General features: G+C 41.0%; 1 protein-coding gene across 2 annotated transcripts in view; it reads left to right on the top strand.

The window, feature by feature from the left end:
• eml2 (EMAP like 2) overlaps positions 1-7,419 on the top strand; it is a 29,176-nt gene extending 21,757 nt beyond the window's left edge. For both annotated transcript variants that reach the window (XM_070828988.1, XM_070828987.1), the window contains 14 exons: positions 136-246; positions 392-487; positions 668-802; positions 1,012-1,111; positions 1,448-1,602; positions 2,031-2,156; positions 2,253-2,384; positions 2,568-2,635; positions 3,315-3,403; positions 3,558-3,655; positions 3,822-3,909; positions 4,023-4,118; positions 4,536-4,666; positions 5,582-7,419. In XM_070828988.1, coding sequence (XP_070685089.1) covers positions 136-246; positions 392-487; positions 668-802; positions 1,012-1,111; positions 1,448-1,602; positions 2,031-2,156; positions 2,253-2,384; positions 2,568-2,635; positions 3,315-3,403; positions 3,558-3,655; positions 3,822-3,909; positions 4,023-4,118; positions 4,536-4,666; positions 5,582-5,707 — 1,551 coding nt within the window. In that variant the 3' untranslated portion in view covers positions 5,708-7,419. The remainder of the gene's footprint in view (positions 1-135; positions 247-391; positions 488-667; positions 803-1,011; positions 1,112-1,447; positions 1,603-2,030; positions 2,157-2,252; positions 2,385-2,567; positions 2,636-3,314; positions 3,404-3,557; positions 3,656-3,821; positions 3,910-4,022; positions 4,119-4,535; positions 4,667-5,581) is intronic.
• The last annotated feature ends 9,824 nt before the right edge of the window (positions 7,420-17,243 follow it).

Below are 17,243 nucleotides of genomic sequence, written 5' to 3'. Positions count from 1 at the left end.
AGGAGTTTAATAGTTTGGCATTGAACGAACACTTAAAGAAAGTAAAAAATCTATTAAATTCTGTCAATTCCTCTTTTTTGCTTCTACGTATCAAATGAATTTGTCTGACACTGTTTCTGTCACTTGTCTGTTCAGCTGTTGGCTCCTCACGTTCGTGTTTGGGACTCTGTGAGCCTCAACACGCTCCACGTGATCGGGATGGGAGTGTTCGACAGAGCGGTCACCTGTGTGGCCTTCTCCAAGTCGGTAAGCAGCTTCACATCCTGCAGAGTTCCCTCAAGATGCACAGTGCACTTAGGGACTGACTGGGCATTCGCAGAGCAGAGAGATAATAAATACGTGGAACTGTATTTTTGCTCGATGAAGTTGTAACTCCTTGTTTTTCTCTCAGAACGGCGGCACCTTCCTCTGCGCCGTCGACGATGCCAACGATCATATCCTGTCAGTCTGGAACTGGCAGAAGGAGAAGCAACTGGCAGATGTCAAGGTACGCTGACCCTTGACCTTTGACCATCTGATCACGTTCCTTCAGCTGTAACATCACTGATACCACCTCCTGGTTCTAAACTTAAATCAGTGTGGACAAAAATGGTTGCAGTATACAAATTCCTCCAAATGCATCTGGTAGAGAAACCTGTTTCCAGCTTCACGCCTTGTCTCTCTGTAGTGCTCCAACGACTCTGTACTGGCTGCTGTGTTTCATCCCATGGATGCCAACCTGATTGTCACCTGTGGAAAATCTCACATCAACTTCTGGACCATGGAGGGCAACACTCTCACTAAGAGGCAGGGACTGTTCGAGGTACGGCCATTACGACTGCTCCAAAAATGTATCGCACTACCCTCCTACCTCGAGTCAATCTTATTAACCCACACTGTGGTGAAAATACACTTTGTCATTTCTTCATTAGGTACAGCTACATTAATTTAAGGTGATTCAGTCCAATACAACAAACCGCCAGTTTATCCAAACCTCTCTCTCTCTCTCTCTCTCTCTCTCTCTCTCTCTAGAAACATGAGAAGCCAAAATATGTGTTGTGTGTGGCTTTTGCTGAGAATGGAGACGCCATCACAGGAGACTCCAGTGGAAACATCTACATCTGGGCCAAAGGTAGAATCTAAATGAATCCTAATGATCTCTGAAAGACTGGCTGCTCACTGAAGTAAGAAAATGATAACCCAGCAGTGCTCCTGTAAGCACATGAATGGTTGTTTTGAAAAGCAGCCTGCGTAGGTACAGCAAAATAAAACCAATTTGCTAAATCTAAAAAAAAAAACTAAACACGGGTGCAAGCAGTTTTGTTTTAGAGGAGGCTCTTCATTCCTTCGTAACCTTTAAATTGGGATGAGAAAATGGTGTAATGTTTTTTATTTCTTTTCTCAAAGCCTGAAAATATAGACCCGTCTTTTATTTGCGTGCTAATTCCCTGTTTGTTTTGATGGACAGGTGGTAACCGCATCAGCCAGCAGGTGACCGGGGCCCACGAGGGCGGGATTTTCTCTGTGTGTGTGCTGAAGGACGGCACCATGGTGTCTGGAGGAGGGAAGGACCGCAAGGTGGTGCTGTGGGACTACGACTACAGAAAACAGGCCGAGATGGAGGTGAGCGAACCGCGGCTGTCAATCAAAGACTCAATGGCAGAATCCTCCTGAGGAGAAAATGATTTTTTCTTTCTTTGACATTTTAAATCCAAAGCTCCACACTTGCTTAATAAAAATAAATTAAAAACTAGTTTTTGAGGAGGATGCAATTAAAAATACAACAAAAATAGATGTAGAAAGATGGAGGTGGGAGGTGGTCCTAGCTCCCAACGTGATAACAGTTAATGAAATGTATATTTTATACAGTTTGGGCCTTTAAAGGGGGCATTAAGGCACCTTCTCATCTCCTTTCCCTGCAACATTATCATCGAGTTTTTTAAGACCACTCTTCAGGCCTGATCTTATTTTCTGTCTTGATCTACAAAATGTGTGAGCTGCTTTAACGGAAACACGTGAGCTGTCTCTCTGTCTGTGCTGTGTGTGTCCAGGTGGGTGAGTCATTCGGTCCTGTTCGCGCTCTGGCTGAAGGTAAACCTGGAGAGCTCTTCATAGGAACCACCAAAAATGCCATCATCCGAGCCTCCTTCCCGAATACATTAACCCCTATTGTACAGGTACACACACTGATTGTCCTTGTAATGAAAGGGGGGAGCAAACATTATAAATGTGCATGTGGTGATGTATTGAGTGAGACATGCATTGTGTTACAGGGTCACACAGACGAGCTGTGGGGTCTGGACATCCATCCCTCCATGGAGCAGTTTGTCACCTGCTCCCAGGACAGACAGGTTCACCTCTGGGACACCAACTCCCATCAGCCCCTCTGGAGCAAGACCATCGAGGTGACTGGAAGTTAGAGTGTAGATTTTTATTATTATTCTTTTTTTTGAATGAAGCCTTTGACATCAAGATGTTAAACCTTGACCCGTCAGTACCAGACGATATCAAAGTATTTAAGGTGATTAGACACTAATCTTCCATAATGAGGGTTATAATAAATAATCTTTTCTGCTCCATTCCTTCAGGATCCAGGGAGGGCTGCAGGTTTCCATCCCAGCGGAGCTGTTCTGGCTGTGGGGACAATGACTGGAAGGTAAGACCATATTAGCAACAGGCAAAACAACTATTACACAAGAAAACAACACATTTATTTCTTAAAGCAGTAACCTTGTAAAGCTATAGACTGAGTGAGAGAGATTACTGACTTTACAGGCTGAGGACTTTCACAGTCTTTGACATGGCGGTTTGTTTTTCTGGGTCATTTTAAAGTTCAAAAGCAGTAATGAAGTAACATTATGTTATAGTATGTAATATCAAATTAAGAATACAACACTAGAGTACTACTCTGATGACAATTATTATATCTATACACTTTTGCTAGTAAAAGTTGTTATTGTCATTACATGATGTCATTAGTATTGAGGATTATTATTTTAACTGCACTGTACATAAGAGCTGAAAATTAGCTCTAAACTCTTTTTATGGACAACAATAACTTTATGATCATTTAAGTCATTCAAGCAAAAATGAGATTTGCTGTTTCCGTCTTCTCAAATGTGAGGATTTGCTGCTGCTGCGTTCTCTCTCTCTTTGCTACACCATAAATATCTTATCTACCTACAAGGTGTTGGACAAAACAAATAATTTTAAGACGTCATCTTAAAATTTTAAAATGTTCTGTGAACTTCTGGGCATTTTTCCTAGATTCCCAATGTGTGTGTGTGTGTGTGTGTGTGTGTGTGTGTGTGTGTGTGTGTGTGTGTGTGTTTCAGGTGGTTGGTGCTGGACACTGACACCCGGGATCTTGTTTCTATGCACACAGACGGCAATGAGATCATTTCCAATGTCAAATACTCTCCAGGTAAAACATGTCCTGTCCATGTCACCTACCTAACATGCCTTAGCACACACAGTAGCATGCAGCACAAGTGGCACAGCTCAGAAACAGTCGTGCTTCACTTCTGTATTGACTTGGCTAAAAGCACGGTCTACTCTGTGCCCCTTGTGCCTTGTAGATGGTAACTTCCTGGCTGTTGCTTCCCACGACAACTTTGTTTACATCTATGCTGTGACGGAGAACGGACGAAAGTACAGCCGTGTGGGGAAATGCACTGTAAGTAATAGCAATCCTTTTTCACAATCCATATCTCAGTTGTCTGAAAGCTTTAAAAATATGGCGATGAGAGATAAATTCCACACTTTTAATCGAGGTACTGAAACAAAAGATATGTGAGTGTTGGGAATGAAAACCCTCATGTGATCTCCTCATTTTTCCCCAGGGCCACTCCAGCTTCGTCACCCACCTGGACTGGTCCAAAGACAGCCAGTACCTCGTCACCAACTCAGGAGACTACGAGATCCTCTTCTGTAGGTTCCTCCATCTTGTCCACACGCACCCTTACCCTCACGTTTTAATTTTACTGCCAATAAAATAATAGATTTCACACACATGACAAAGTATTGTTTCTTTGTTCTTTCAGGGGAGGCATCCAGTGGTAAACATGTGACCAACATGGACACAGTGCGCAACCTGGAGTGGGCCTCCTCCACCTGCACTCTGGGCTTCAACACCTTTGGTAGGTCGATCAAAGGTTTGATCATCTAAAGCCCGTGAGCCAACCTGAGATCAGCAAGCTGACATTTCCCGTAGTGTCAGCTGGTGAAATATTTATTACAAATTCATGTTGGCAAATGCTCAGAGTGATTGGCAGTGAGAGTAAAAAGCATAAAGCTACAACGACAACAAGAACTGTTGAATTTTTAACTTAACTTCCCCCTTTCTAAACACCCTCTCTCTGGATGGAGCTGTTTGGAAGACAGTTTAGTCTATATAGTCTCTTTTTAAATTCTGACTTGTCAGTTCTTTGATCCAACCATTTTGCTGCAGCCTCAACATGAACTGAATGTTGACAGTTTGTCTTTCTCATCCTTTCACCCAACACTCTGTCTTTCTGTCTCCTCGCTCTCTGACTCCTTCTCTCTGACTGTCTCAGGGATTTGGCCAGATGGAGCAGACGGCACAGACATCAACGCCGTGTGCAGGTCACATGACGGATCCCTGCTGGCCTCTGCCGATGACTTTGGCAAAGTGCACTTGTTCTCCTTCCCCTGCTCCCAACCAAGGGTCAGCGATGCTCACTCACATTTACACGCTGTTCGCACATCAGCATCAGTTGTTTGTGTGACCTCATTTCTTTTTCCGCTGACATATTTTGGACGTGAAGCTGTCCAACAGTTCGTCCCTCTGCTCTCCAGAGAGGCCGACCTTTTACACCAGAACCTGAGCAGCTGCACTGTTTTTTCTCTGCCAACATTGTGATTAAGTGTTAATGAACACTGTGAAACCCAATGAAAGCTCAGCAGAAATTACAGATTGCTCAGCTACAAGGCTTTCTGTGTGAAATCACCACCAGACCTATAACACACACAATTTTTACCAGGTGTTTATGTCGTCCTTACAAACACTTTCAGGTGTTAAGGCTGTTTTTAACAAGTTCCACGTCTTAAGACAATGCCATTTTAACTGGAATCGTAAAGTTAATTATCCATTCAGACAAGCTGGTTGCCATTATCACAGGAACTCAGAAGCTGTAAATAGTTACAGCAAGCGTGTGTTGCTTTACACACATTCTCTGACTGAAACCAAGAGCCAGTCACCAGGAACTGATGTTGTACATTGGTTTTCTTAAACGTCTGTCACTGTCAAATGTTTAAATTCATTACCGGTGTTGCCCAGCCTTGGGGTTATGTAAAGATATTAGAGATCCTTGATGGGAATTTGTATTCGTATTAAGCTGAGCAAGAAAAGTCTGAGAAAGATATGTCCCCCTACTTGCTTCCCTTTCATTTTAACTGGTTAAGAGCCAATAAGACTGGGACACAGTTACAAGATGTTAAAAACAAGGAAGTAAAGTATTTTCCTAAGTGAGAAGAACCCATACACCCACGTACGGCAGCTTAACAGCTAACTCTGTTGCATCTGACTAATTCTATTCCTGTGCTGTTTCACTTCCTCCCTCTTTCCCGCTCACATCCACAGGCTCTGAGCCACGAGTACGGTGGCCACAGCAGTCACGTGACCAACGTTGCCTTCCTGCACGACGACAGTCACCTGATCTCCACCGGAGGGAAAGACACCAGCATCCAGCAGTGGGTGGTCGTCTAGGCAATACCATCCATCCACATCTTCAATCCCCACAGGCGGGGACCAGCATCCACTCTGACCCCTGCCATCTCTTCACTGTTTTATCCTCCTGCCACCAGGGGGAAGAATCTCCTCTGTGCCTACTGGAAATTTTAACAACCACACACACACACACACACACACAGCTTGACCCACATATGTCACATCGGAAGAGATATCCTTGTAATAAATGGAATATTATTTAGTGTCCTGATATTTGTAATAGAATGTAGAGACAATGACGTGTTGCCATGCAGGAAGTGAATCCTAAAAGTTTCAAAAAACAAAAAAAAACAACTACTGCAACACCAACCCAGCTGGAAGCAGCTGGTGGAGACCACACAGTAATCCTGTGACTTTAGCATTAGTACTAACTGTGCCTAAACTCTATTTATCGTAACACCCTTTAATGGGAATCCCACCTATTGTAGAGGACAAGTGTGTTTGCAAGTTTTAGCTCCTTAATTACCCAATCATGTATACTTTACAGTTCTGTTGGCCATTTTTGAATGCATGCTACACAATTATGGGTAAGGTTATATTTATATTTAGGTTTAATATTGGGGTGTTTCCCCTGCTGTTCCATTCAGCTGTTGGTTTCCATTCATTTCCATAATTTGTGAAAATCAGTCAGCAGACTGTTTTTCAGACGCAGTGCAGACTTTTCAGATCAGTCTGCACTAGAGCCGCATCACCACCCAACCAGGATGTAAGGAGGATGTTTACTGTGATTTATCACTCAACCAAAATATTTTCTTGTAGATTTTCAGGTTATACCGAATGCTTGGAAACCAATGGATACTTTGAATACACAAATAAAACAAAAGCTTGGCTTGCAAAATGGTGAACTGTGGTGTAAAGTGTACATGATGTGAAACAACAAGGTTAAAACGTGTGGGGAAAAAAAGCCCTTTTGAAAATTCCTGTAATCTCTGCACCCCAGGTGAAAGTAGTAGACTGTGGCTCCTCTCTCTCCTGAAGCCTTCAAACCTGTGACAAACATGTGCAGGGATGCAGTAAAACAGAATGTAACCTAATTAATCAGGTGTGATACTCCAGAGTCAGTGTTCTTGTCCATTAGCTTCTAGTTTTAAGAAAGAGTGATGCATGTTTGGAGGATCTAACTGAACCTGCAAAGGAACATTGTATCACAAGTCCTAAAATGGATGGCATTCCCTTTTTAATTCCACTCTAACCCATTGCCTTGTTATCTTACACTAAACCATACTTTAACCCGATTTCCAAACTCTCTAGGTGCAGATTATTTGTAAGTATTACAGTTTGCTGTTGGAGATTATAAACGGTACGAAGTGGCTGTCTCTTCCCCAAGCCTCGCATTTACCCCCGACCTCCTGGGCTACTGTATTTCTGATTGTACTACTACTGTAACTGTGCAGGGGAGGCACTAGATGGCGCTATAATGCAAACAAATGAGCATGACGAGGCCACCCTCCTTCTGTAGATGCTGTTATTGTTGCAAAGGTCTATAGAGTAAATATATGTATTATGCAGTATATCTGAGTGGCTGTGTTATTTTAATATTTAACTGTAACAATGATGGATGTTATTATTATTCTTGTGGCACTTTTAGGGGTTGACGGAAAGTTAACGTAGGCTGCTGTGCTGTGGAAGTGAGCTTGAGCTGTGCTTTGCCTTCTGTTTTGTTAATAAAGTTTTTACCCAAGTACAACTCAGTGGAGGCTCCTGTTCTTCCTGTAAGTTGGCTGGAAAAGAAGGAAAAGAGATGATCCTGGTGAAGTAAGGTTTGGAAATGATACATGGATTTAGGTTTTACCTCTTAATGTATACAGTAAATCCTGTTGTGCTGCTTTAAAGAGTTTAAAATCAACATGTAATATTTTGTGATGAATTGCAATTCAAACTGAGGACAGTCTGATGAAGTGAGGGGGACGATGATAACAGGTGACTGACAGTCAATCAGCACGCGTGATGGTAAGAGGGGAGTCAGTGTGGATGGGTGCAAAGTAAACCCAAAGTAAAGGACTTTGGATTCACTCAGTGACCTGCAGGAGACAGGCAGTTATTATATAAGATCCCAGGTGTGACGCCTCCTCTCCATTTCCATAAATAAACAACTAAAAAAAAAACGCTTTCACCTACATTCAAAGGCAAGACGGAGAAATCTGTGGAAAGCCAGAGACACCGTGGGTAAGACGTTTTGTAATACATCAGCTGTTTTAACTTATTGTTGAACAGAGGTTGAAATATCATTTTATGCAGAAGTGGTAGGGTATGGTGAGCTCAAATCTTGAATATATCAGGCTTTTATATCAGAAAAGTACAACACCAAGCACCACCAAGGTCTGGACCTCCTAGTCTGGACCAACTAGGCTTTAAATGTAAGAAGGTAAATGTACTAATTTAATGCCAGAGTTTTATCTAAAGCTTCCATCGATGGTAAATTATTTTCATTACAACTGAACAAGCAAAATATATGTTTTTAAAACAACTTTTCTTCAGGAGCATGAACTTATTTTCTTTTTTTTGCGAGATGACAACATGAACAAAAGAACATATAAATCAAAACATAAGAGACTTTATCATATCATGTAAACAGGCAGATCCTTCAGACAGATAATTGAATTTCACAAGTAGAGCACTTCTAGTCGCCTTTGTCTGGGCTTTTTCCCCCACTGTGTTGGAAGTGTTTATCTTATTTCCGATGCGGACACACTGCAAATAATTATTCTGTAATGAGACTAAAAGGTAATGTGGAAAACAGATGAACGCGCATAATTAGATTCACATACTGTTCTCTCTGGCCTTCTGGAGAGGACGCAAACATATCAAGCTGCCACATATATATAACAGCAGGGTTAGGGTTAGGGGGGGATTAGTGTTTGGTTGAAGTGGGTTGAATGCAGTAGATCCAGGTGCATTTTCTGGGCATTCAACAGAAATAGGTGAGATTATGGAAATGTACAGAGGTCAGCTGTTCATCATAAACAGTCAATACATTGAACAAAGAGTGGTGATATATAGCTAGACTGTCCAAAGGTGTGTTTTAACCCTAAAGCTCACCTTCAAAGGGAAGGGAGGATGGTAAGACTGAGGTCAGAAGATTCCAGTGTTTATCCAGTGTTCTGCAGGCAGTGGGTCAGGTGACGGCGGTGTTGTGGTCATGATGGCCTGTTGTCTGTCAAAACCTCTTAGGGCACGGTGAGGGGTGGGAGACAGTGGAGCTCCTCACAATGAACCGAAGCATGATCATCAAAGGTGGTCAGGAGGTTTGCAGTACAACTGATTCTTTGAGATTGTGCAGCCAAAATGGGATTTTAAAAAAAGTCAACATCAGGTGCTCAGTTTTTGAGTGTATTTCATGCAACATCACCTGCTCTACTGGAAAAAAAACATTTAATGTCACAGAGATTACATATGAATAAAACATACTAGTCCAACAATAAAAAGTACTCATTAAGGTGAGTTTAGATCCACATTAGTGTGTACAGACTGATAGTGAAGCACATTTTTAGAAGTATTAACACAAATACCACAGATACCATTTGCCATTTCCTTTTGAGCCAGAATAACTTTACTTGCTACTGTAGGCCTACTGCAAGACATAAATAGGAATTTGTCTCGGTAGCTTTTGTGAGTTTACAGGACGCACTGACAACATCAACATTACAAGGAAAAGAGGACTTCCCATACAGTGCAAAGGAAGAGCGTGAGACATACGATACCCTAAACTTAAACACAATAAACATCAACCTTTAGGACGGGGGTGACACAGAGGACAAGGAGGGAGAGGAGGCAGCGTTAGACCTTCCTAAGAGGACGCTAACTATTTTCAGTGATGGAAGGTAACTATTTTACTTATGTTTTGGCATTTAGAAGGTAATTGTAGTTTGACTCATATCTCTTTGAAGAGTCAGGATCATGCATAGTGCAGAGAGTAACTGGGAATTACAGGGTCAGCCTCCACTTTCCACTCTTCTCCGCACTGCAATTATTCTACCTGAAAAGCATGAACTGTATGTTTACATTAGGCTCTGTGCTGACTGATCAGGTCCTTCTTCGAAATCTCTCAAATATTGCTGCAGGTGATTGTCATTGTCATGGTTACAATAATAAACACTGGGTTAGGTACCAAAACAGCAAGTGAAGAGTACAAGTTAAGTACAATTGTAGGCTACTTGCATTTTACCCAAACCTTTTGATTTTGAACAATATTAGAGCAGATTTCTGAGACAAATGTACTTTTATCTACATTTTATCTACATTTAACTACATTCATCTTTTCATTTATCATATGTTTCTTGCAGGCTTGCAGAGAGTGACTGACAGCTGGATCCTAATGTTTTGCTAATATTGGCTGAGATCACCTGAAGTTCAGTCTTTGAGAGACAGTTAGAGTTGGGGATCATCGGCATAGAGGGAAACCGTGACAGCAGATATCGGACCAAGGCAGGTGATGTATATTGACAAGAGAAATTCAGTCCTGTGGATAGAAGTTGATGCTTAAACACTTCTCCTTGCCATGCCACTTTGAATGATCGCCCTGTGAAATATGAACCAAACCAAAGCAGCGTTGTGGCCGAGACGTTCTGACATCATGACGAGGAATTCTGTTGTTGAGATTATGCGATACTTTTTGCTTTTGTATTGATTAAAGGCATTTCCATGGTGCAGAGACAATGAGAGGCTTTGACAAAAGGAAACAGCACTTTTTCAGAGAAAAGTCTAGTAAGTATGGCTGACCCTTTAGTGTTTCCCTGTGAATAAAATGTGCAGCAAAACCAAAGAACTATCGAAGCTTAAACCCCCACCAACAGGAAGGAGCAATATGGTAGTCAGTTAGAAAGGAACCAGAATGGCACCTTTTACAAATCACCTGCTAACTCCTGGTCCTTCTGCACTTGAATGAAACTAGCATGCATTTACTCAGAGGGCAAGTTTAGTTCATCAGTACAGAAGGAGGCTGAGCTGTCATGTCTTGCTTAGCATCTTAAACTCCACTTGCCTGCTGGTGTCCAGGGTTAGCATTAGGCTTTTTTCTAACTCTAAAGAGTTTGACGTTTTTGTGACCCTGAGACTCATAATAAGGCCAAAATGCAACCCTAATGCCTAAACCTAACTCTGTGGATAAGGTCAATTTGGTTTGGTTTGAGTTTTATAGTCTCATCTTTTAGAGCACAACCAGTTAACTCAGCAGAAGCAGCACATTCCACAGTCTTCTCAGCTTTCATACAAATGATCATTTATGGGAGATTTATTGCAAACAAATGTTTATCCACATTCCCCTCAGATACCAAACGGCTAAACTGCTGGACACAAACTCATCATCTAGAATTGTTATCTAAGCTTGCATCCAGCCATGATGCTCTCTCAAACAATCAGATACAACACTGAGTATCTTATTGCTAGAGGGTACTTTTTTTTTCAGAAAATACACAGGACAAGGTCTTATCATAATTCTTGATATGGGCAAATTCTTTTTCCCAGAAGATGAGAGAGAAACTGAATTAGTTGCCTTTGCTGACATGCAGTTTGAAAACAAAGACAGTAGGCTCTGCTTGTCCACCTTTGATTTTTGCTTTTGATCATAAAATATACCTATATCTTTCATTGGTACGATCTTTCAATACATCTGTGTGGAAAACAAAGAATTTTCCTTTATTTTGACGTAATTACATCTAGATGAAAGAGAGATTGTGTAGCATCTGCCTTTTGCTTCATAAATACTTTAGCTGAGACTACTTCCTATTTTGACAGTGCTGCACTTTAGATTGTGATAATGTGGTGGTGTGGTTGCAATTTAGCAGTAGATGAAAAAACCATCTGTATTTGGAAGAGGACTTAAGCTCGGCTCGAAGTCAACTGAATGTAAATCAGTCAAGACGAAGGCTATTGATTTTCGCTGAAAGTGAGCAGCCTACTTGAGTTGGCATTTTCTTCACTGGGACAACAGGAAGATTTAGCAGGATACATATTAAAGGAGATTAATGTAGTCATCCTGTAAGTTTCTCCCTGTTGGGACTGACAGAATAACAATATCTGTGGCATAAATCAGCCCAGTGGAGGGGAGCAGCCTGATGGGGAGGCAAAGCAGTAGAAACCAAAGATCTCTTAATAATTTCAAAAGTATTGATCGAAACATTGGTCTTGCTACTGCTATAACGACAAGGCTTTTGTTAAAAACTTACACTGTGTTAGATGAAGCTTTCACAAACTCTACTGTATTACATAAACACTTGACACTTGAGTTTTATTCATGTATTTACGTATTTATCATGAGTTTCTTTTTTAACATTGTGTGGACGTGATTAGCAAGGAATGGGTGCATGTTAAAGTGCCACGCTCCAGCTTTAAAGCAAAACAAATTGGAGAGCTGTAAAACACATACAACAGTGTGGTAGTGTTCTTTCTGACAGGAGGCAAGTCATGAGAACAGAAAACATTGTGAGTTGTTCTCAGAGACACTTAATCAAATAACGCAGGGCGGAATATTCTGACAGTCTGGGGTCTCAACCACAAAATGTACAGCCCTGAGGCTGCCACACACACGCGCATACACACACATACATGCTCACACACACATCTAAAACACTGAAAAGACACATGCTGAAAATGTTTCCTACTGAGATGGTAACTACAGGTTTCGCTTTAAGTAAACTAACCTCAAACTACACACGCGATGCATTTAGATGCCCCGACAGATTTTCTCTTTATGCTTCTGTGAAGCGAGCTCTGCAGTCAGCCACAAACAAAACTGGTAGAGGAAATGTTGTTCCAAAAGAAAAATGCTATTCCCTATTATTAAATATTATTCGCTTGGTCAAAACATGAACACCAACAGCGTTAACGTTGTTAAAGGTGGAACTTTTTGTGCATGCTTTCTGCCATCATGCACTGCAGAAGCACAGAGGGGACAAGATACGAGACTTTTGATAGTGACTGAAAAACTGAAGAAAGGAAATAGCCGACATAAGAGAATAAGACAAGAAAAAAACTGCTTGTTTGTGTATACATACGCTAGAAATTATATACTTTAGATAAAATATGTTATCATGCAGATTTTGTACTGGTTTCATTTTGTCACTGTATCCTGACAGTAGTACATGAGACAAGAAATCTGTAACAAAACAAAAACAAAAAACATCAGGTTCCTTTGACTCCTCTTAATGCTCCTAATGACTGATGATTTACAGGAATCCTCTGTGCCTGAACAAAAACAGCCAATCAGAGCCAAGAGGAGCATCTAATGCAGTATCAGTCACTGCTCGTGCACACTGTGCAAAATGATAAATGTAACTAAGATGCTAATCTACAAGCTTACAGTCTATTGCGCTCGCTAATGTAAGTAATGTAAAGAAGTCAATATGAAGCAGGGGTTGGTCGATGAGGTCACGGAGCACGCAGCACTCAGAAAGGGCTGCTAAAGATATGGGCAGGATCAGATGGCTTCATGGATTTTTGTGATGGTCCACTGGCCCACAGACGTAGAGGCCCACAGGGATTTGTCCCCACAGTGTGCCAGTTGGCCAGTAAACCACTGATATGAATATATTTACATTAATTTCTACTAATGTAGGTTGTGCTTTGTTTGTACTATCGTTCATGTCATGTGCGTGGCTACTGGCCTGGATGTGCATTACAGCCTCCTCTGAGGGGCTTTGGAGGCAGAACTGGCAGGGGGGTCCTGGAAGATGCACTCTATCACATACTCAAGCAAAGTCCACTGTCTTCTCAATGTTAACAACTGCAGCTCTAAAGCGTCTACAAGTTCTAATTGTATCACTGTTGAGATATCACAAACCGCCTGATGCCTGTGTCTGATGAGTGTTGACTAACAAGCTGATCTCTCCGTCCTTTAAAGGTCACGATGAGGATTCACATTCTGTATCAACAAACCTGATTCCATTTAATGCCTCTGATATACAGCATCCCTTTGTACTAACATAACTTCAGTGTTGTTATTTCAAAAGACGAACTTTAAAAGAATATTGCCTTGGTCTTTTTTACAGCTTGTTTCAGTGTGGGACTTGTAAAACCGACAATGAAGTTGGTCAATTTTTATCGCATGCAGGTAAATGGCACAGACTCTCCTGAGTTAATCAACGCAGATGCGATACACACAAGATCGTTTGTTGTTGTGCTCAAGGGAATCAGCCCTCTGCAGCAAAGTCAGCTGACTGCAGGAGATAGTCAGAGATAACATCCAAGATAGTGCAAATGATTTCATTATGCATTTCATTACAATCCTTTCAATTGGTATGATTAAGCATTTAGAATGATAACATTCCAGCCTTAATGTGCACAATTGAATAAACACTAGACATAAACTCCATTTAGACGGGGAATAAAGGAAAATCTATGCACCTGAATCTCATTAATTCAGCTCCTGTAAAACAATATTTCTGGTGAAATTGGAAATCGTACATCCTGCTGTGTGGGAGGTTTATTAGCAGCTCACACACTGAACCTCTGCATCACACAGCAGTTTGTCATCTGTGCATGTGTTGCAGTTTAGTTAATACACCACAGCGTCTGCCAAGATGTTGTGTTTGGAATAATGCAAACATCAATTAATATTCTGGACACAGTTTCATAACAATATCAGGCACAGAATGAGAGAGAGAGTCAAAGAATGAGTAAATGAAGAGTTGAGTTTAAAGTAGTTTACTGTCATACATTCAAGTGTAGTTAGTTTTCTTAAAGTTCTGTGAAATGAAAAATACTTTTGCTGTGCTTACTGTATCAAAAAATGTGCTTTGAAATATTGAAACCTCCTTGAATAACTTTTATGTACACTTTGGGTGCTCTGGCTAGCAACAAAATACGCAATCATTTAGAATATATTTATACTTGTGCATAATGTAGTACTGTAGTACATCAGATAATAAAACACTGTACCTGATGTGCATAAATGTAATGAATAGAAACATGATTTATATCATTATATTCCTTGGTTGAATTTTATTATGTTTTTCACGAGCACTTTTAGTTATTTTTTCCACAAGACCTTGTTTTTAAATCACATGCCTGTTTTTAAATAGTGTATGTTGTGTCTTGACTGTGCTGATATTCAGTCCCATGTTTCTACATTCTCATGTGATTCTTGAGTTTTTGCTTCTCTATTCAAGTACGTTCACATCACGTGTTTTAAGAGAAGTGAAGGGGGAAACTGCAGAAAATTCACCATCACTGTAGGATCTCAGCATTCACAGCACTTTTCACCGTCTTTATTTTGACATGAGAGATGAAGCAGCTTAGTGGGCTAAAAAAACAGATTTGATAACACAGAGGGTATTTTTCCTCCTAGTGTGGATCCCTTGCTGTACAATTATGAAGTGAAATCTTTTGAGGTGAAGAGTCGTGTTAGCAAACTAGCCATGATTTCATTTATTTTCAATATTTGGGAGCAGCAACGTTCAGCCTCACCTCATTCAAAAGACCTCCACGTTATATGTGACATGTTATTGTGTGAGATGAATAGTACGAACAGTAGTTTTTTTCCATGTGTGAAAAGGGCTTAGAAAGAAAGCAGAAAAAGAAAACAGCAGAACGGAACTGACAGAAAATAGAAGAAGTGGCTAGAAAGACCGAGAAAGCTGAGTGAACTGAATAAAAATACTTCAAGAGGGAGTGGAGAAGAGGAAGAGCTCAGGGAGAAGGTCAGGAATGCAGATTGTGTCTAACAGTCTATTCTCTGTACCACCAGGGTGTCTGAGCTGCTGCCGATGGCCCGTTGAGCAAAGTGTTGATGTATGGGGCGTTGCTGGATAACAGCGGTTTGTCTGCTGGTCGTCCTGCAGAGTGGAAAAAAACCCACATGAGAATCATCTTATGTACAGTAGGTTTCCATTGGCAGCTGTTAGAAAAGCACATCAGAGAAACAGAACACTTGTCCTCCAGTTTAACTGCTATGTAAACATGTCCCAGCAATGGATGAAGGTGCAGATCACAATTGCAATATTTAAACTTTAATATATGTTGTGTTTTTCTGATTGTCACTTGCAAACACCCAGAAAAATGTTCTGAACTTTCCTGGTTCACATGTGACGAACGGCAAAAGCACAGGTGCCTTCAGATTATTCAAAGGGATTCAGCTGCAAGACCCATGTTTTGCCAAAGCATCAGTTTGTCTCTAATGACTTCCAGGAGGTCAGACCTCCTTCAGCTGAAGCAGTGTGAACCTAAACAAACTAAACGCAAAAATACAACACAGTAAACTTCTCCAGTAAATGATTTGCACCCACATGGCTTCACACAGTGTCACAGAGAGCTAGAGTCTACAGTCAGTGAGCTGTGAGGCTGTACTTAGCATATATGTTAGCATTTAGCACATCGTACCAATGTATGTACAGGCTTGCAATAACGACGCTATCATGCTGGTGCTAAGCAGGTCGTATTTAGTACAAAGTACAGCTGATGGGATTAGTTTTGCAGGTATTTGATCATTTAGTAATTGGACAAAGTGAAACTTTGACCTAATGGTGGTACTAGATGAAAAGATGATCCCCAAAATCCATAGAATCCATCATTTGGGATCCACGGTTGTCCGCACTAACTTTCATATCAATCCATCGGATATGTTAAGATACTTCACGGGACAAATCAAAACACCCCTTTCATAGATGAGAAGTCATTAGGATCCATCCTGTGGGAATACTGTCAAGGAATACTGTGCATGAATAGGTTGAAATAGGAGAATGAAATAGCTAAATCCTTAAAATAATGGTGGTGTTAGTCTGTTGGGTATGGATGCAGATGATTATGGTGCATTTCAGAGTATTGTTCCAGGCTCGCCCACCTCATAAACAATCCACCTGGTTGTCCTGAAAAAAAAAAGTCATAAAAGAGCTGCTTGTAGCGCAGCAATGAAGATGAAGCTTCGTCTTTCATCTCTGCATGGTGCTGGCTCTATCGTGTTTCACGTTGGCCTGGATCCACTCAGCGCTCTGCAGACTCCACCTGTCTCAACAGAGTCGACCAGGGTGATGGGTGTGGATACATGCGGACGGACACATGCTAAAGGGAGTACACTATTCAATACGCACATACACAGTGTGGAGGCAGCATGACACATTAGATAGACCAGAGAACAAAATGTTCAACATAAAAGCCAGTACAGTGTGGGAACACATGGTGGCAGCTGTTGAGGAAGGATTCATCCTAAAAGACTAAAATGTGTTTTATTCAAAGTCATATTTTTTCTAAACAACTGTCGAGGTTTTGAGAAGCTTACTTAACGATTCTTTTATTGTTTTTAATGAGTAATGCTCACATTGTGAACAACATTTCTAACTAAGTAAACTAAATGGAAAATCTGCTAGTGTCCAACTGCTAACCCTGCTGTCTGTTTCACTCTTGCTTTTGTTTCAGATGAATTTCCAAGCAAAGCAGCTGCAATTGAATCAGTGTTGGCTAAAGAAAAGAAGTAGGGATACTGAGAGATTTAAGTGATTATAATGGAAGATGATTTTAGAGAAGTCATTTCATCCCTTATGAGTGGACGTGCGCTCTCATTGTCAAAACAACTGTAGGATTGCCA

This window comes from Pempheris klunzingeri, chromosome 4 (genome assembly GCF_042242105.1).
Source record: "Pempheris klunzingeri isolate RE-2024b chromosome 4, fPemKlu1.hap1, whole genome shotgun sequence".
NCBI classification, from domain to species: Eukaryota; Metazoa; Chordata; class Actinopteri; order Acropomatiformes; family Pempheridae; genus Pempheris; species Pempheris klunzingeri.
Note: the sequence above shows the minus strand (reverse complement) of the source record. Positions and strands in the feature narration are given on the sequence as shown.